At 37.3% G+C, this 3,085-nt stretch overlaps 1 protein-coding gene across 1 annotated transcript; it reads left to right on the forward strand.

The window, feature by feature from the left end:
- The first annotated feature begins 265 nt into the window (after window positions 1-265).
- LOC131067241 (pectinesterase-like) lies at window positions 266-2,100 on the forward strand. Its single transcript, XM_058002198.2, has 2 exons — window positions 266-1,233; window positions 1,449-2,100. The coding sequence occupies exons 1-2, from the start codon at window positions 266-268 to the stop codon at window positions 2,098-2,100; spliced, it is 1,620 nt and encodes a 539-aa protein (XP_057858181.2).
- The last annotated feature ends 985 nt before the right edge of the window (window positions 2,101-3,085 follow it).

Raw genomic sequence — 3,085 nt, forward strand, 5'->3', positions numbered from 1 at the left:
TCTGGACCTCCATCACTGCTCTGACAGATCATAGAGAATTAATAGAAGCGGGTGTAATCTACATCAGACAAAGCAAAAGGAACCGTATTTTGAAGATTTAATTAAAAAAATGTGGAATATATGTCGATGCTCGCTATTTAAGGTTAGCTAGAGTTTTCTTTGACTTTGAGTTTCCAGAGCTTTTTAAATACCCGAGCGCACAATGTATGCCAACCACTGCACTGCATTCCATTCCATTGATTTTCCTTGTGATTTGATTAAATAAATGGCTTCTAAGTTGCTGCTCCTTTTGGTTGTGGTGATTGTTGTTTTATTTTCTCAAAGTGAAGGCGCCACTCCACAAAACGGCATTCCATCTGCCTGCGAATTGGCTCCTGATCGTAAATCATGCGAGTCAAGCCTTTCTGAAAATCCAGGGTCTTTACGAGGAGGCCCAAAAGATATGACTCATATTGCCCTCAACATGAGCATATCTAAAGCCCAAACGGTTGGAGGCTTCATTTCCAGTGACTCGCGCAGATCATCCATGAATGCTAAGCAGAGTCAAGCCGTCGACGACTGCCTCCAGCTGTACGATCTGACCGTCGATTATCTGACGGAGAGTCTGTCAATCTTGACAGAATCTTCATTAGAATGGAAAGATGCAGTGGATATTCAGAGCTATCTGAGTGCAGCCCTGACAAGCCAGATCACCTGTCTCGACGGCCTCAACGAGGCAAACATCGATCTCCATTTGCTGTCTTTCACAGATCATGTGGCAAATGCGTCGCGGTCAGTGAGTAATTCCCTGGCTATTGTAGAGAAGCTTTTTATCAGAGCCATGAAGTTCTCAAAAACTTCAGTCCACAGCCGACGCTTGTTATCTGACGCCCATCAAGTTGATCACGAACCCCTCGACGACGACTTCTCGTCGTGGTTATCTGGAGAGGACAGAAGATTGCTTCTTCAGAGTGTAGCCGGCGTCAATTTGACAGGAAACATGGTGACGGTGGCGCGGAATGGCAGCGGTAATTACACCACAATCACTGATGCTATTAATGCCGTTGCAAACAAAAGTGCAAACAGATCATTGATTTATGTAACCGCAGGAGTGTACGAGGAATACGTAAGCGTGGCGAGTAACAAATATAATATCATGCTCATTGGAGATGGAAAAGACGTCACTGTGATCACTGGTAACAGAAGCGTAGTAGATGGCTCCACTACTTTCAACTCTGCCACTTTCGGTGTGTTATAAATCTCTCTCCCTTTTTTTAATTTCACTTTCTCTTTAAGACAAGTAAGGTTGTTTTTGGATTAATTTGTGTTTAATAATTTAAATGAATATTTAAGATTATGTTTCATGATTACTTATTAGAATAGTCGAGATCTTAAAAATTCGAAAAGAATTAAATTTTGATAATCTAAAATAATCTAACATGAGTCAATGGAATATATGCATCCACAACTGGGAAAGGTTTTCTTGCAATAAAGCACCAGGCCGTTGCTCTACGGGTGGGAGCAGATTTATCTGCTTTTTACAGGTGCAGCTTCAAAGGGTATCAAGACACTCTGTACGTGCACTCACTCCGTCAATTCTACAGAGAATGTGATATCTATGGCACTGTAGATTACATATTCGGCAACTCCGCTGTAGTATTCCAAAACTACACTCTTTTGGCACGAACACCATTGACCGGGAAGCAGAATGTATTCACAGCTCAAGGTAGAACAGACCCAAATCAAAACACGGGAATATCGATTCACGGCTGTAATGTTACTGCGGCCCCTGATCTGGTTCCTGTTATGAGCTCTGTCCGTACGTACCTGGGGAGGCCATGGAAAGAGTACTCACGTACTGTTTACATGCAATCTTATTTGGATAGTTTGATCCAGCCGGCTGGGTGGTTAGAATGGAATGGTACATTTGCCTTGAGCACGTTGTATTATGGTGAATACGGAAATCAAGGTCCAGGGTCAAACACTTCGCAACGAGTTACTTGGCCTGGTTATCATGTAATGAACACAACCGACGCTCAAAATTTCACGGTAACTAACTTCATCTTTGGTGATTCATGGTTACCAGCAACTTCCATACCTTATACTGGAGGCTTGTTTTAAAATGTTAAAAAAACGACTTGACTCCTCTTGGATTATTGCTACCAAATAAAATAAGAGGAAATAAAATCTCCATGAAGACAAAATGGTGAATTTGTTATTAAATCCTTATTCTTTGGGCGATTTCAACTGCTTACAAATTTGAAGCAACCAAGATGCCAGTTTGCCAAGTGCTTAGTTGATAAAACTAATTTCAAGTTGTTTATAAATAATTTTAATTTGATTGTTTTATATAATCTGTTAGTATTTCTAACATATAATATTGTTTATTCATGTTAAATTTGTGAGTGTACATCCAAATTCTTATTGTAGTTTCATATATGTTTTCTTTTATTCTGTAAATTTCGATTTGATTTATTTATCTTTCAATAGATACTAATTTGGAGGCAATGTCTATGTAGTATCTAGGATACATTTCTCACCATGTTTATTAATTGATTACAACTAAAAAAAATTATTGTATACTAATTTTTAATTAATACATTAACATGGTCAAAGATACATCATGAGTGCTTGCATAGACAATGGTTTAACTTAAATGCTCCATGGAATCAATATTTAAATTAAAATTCATCTCTTGTTCTTTATTAGTCTATGATTAGTTTAGTTCATGGCTTTTATTATGACTTGGTTCTATGGCTTATAGTTTGTGAACATATAGATGATAATACTTTAATGACTTACGAGAGAAACTTCTCTAAATTATTTACATATAAAATAAGCTAAGAAGGGTTATACTAAGTAATAGAATTCAATTTGATCCTTAGTTGCATACATAGTTTATTCTTTCATCTACTAAATTATAAATCATATAGATTATAAACCATAGATAATTATAAATATCCAATGCTTAGTTGTATTTCTTTCATTTAACCTCAAGAAAATACCCTCTTGGATTTAATAGAGTTTGAAGGAGGACAATTTCTCCATTGATCAATTGTTCCATTACAATTTCTCTTATTGATGAGTCATTCCTTCTTTTGTGGTC

The sequence above is a fragment of the Cryptomeria japonica genome, chromosome 11, assembly GCF_030272615.1.
Source record: "Cryptomeria japonica chromosome 11, Sugi_1.0, whole genome shotgun sequence".
NCBI lineage: Eukaryota > Viridiplantae > Streptophyta > Pinopsida > Cupressales > Cupressaceae > Cryptomeria > Cryptomeria japonica.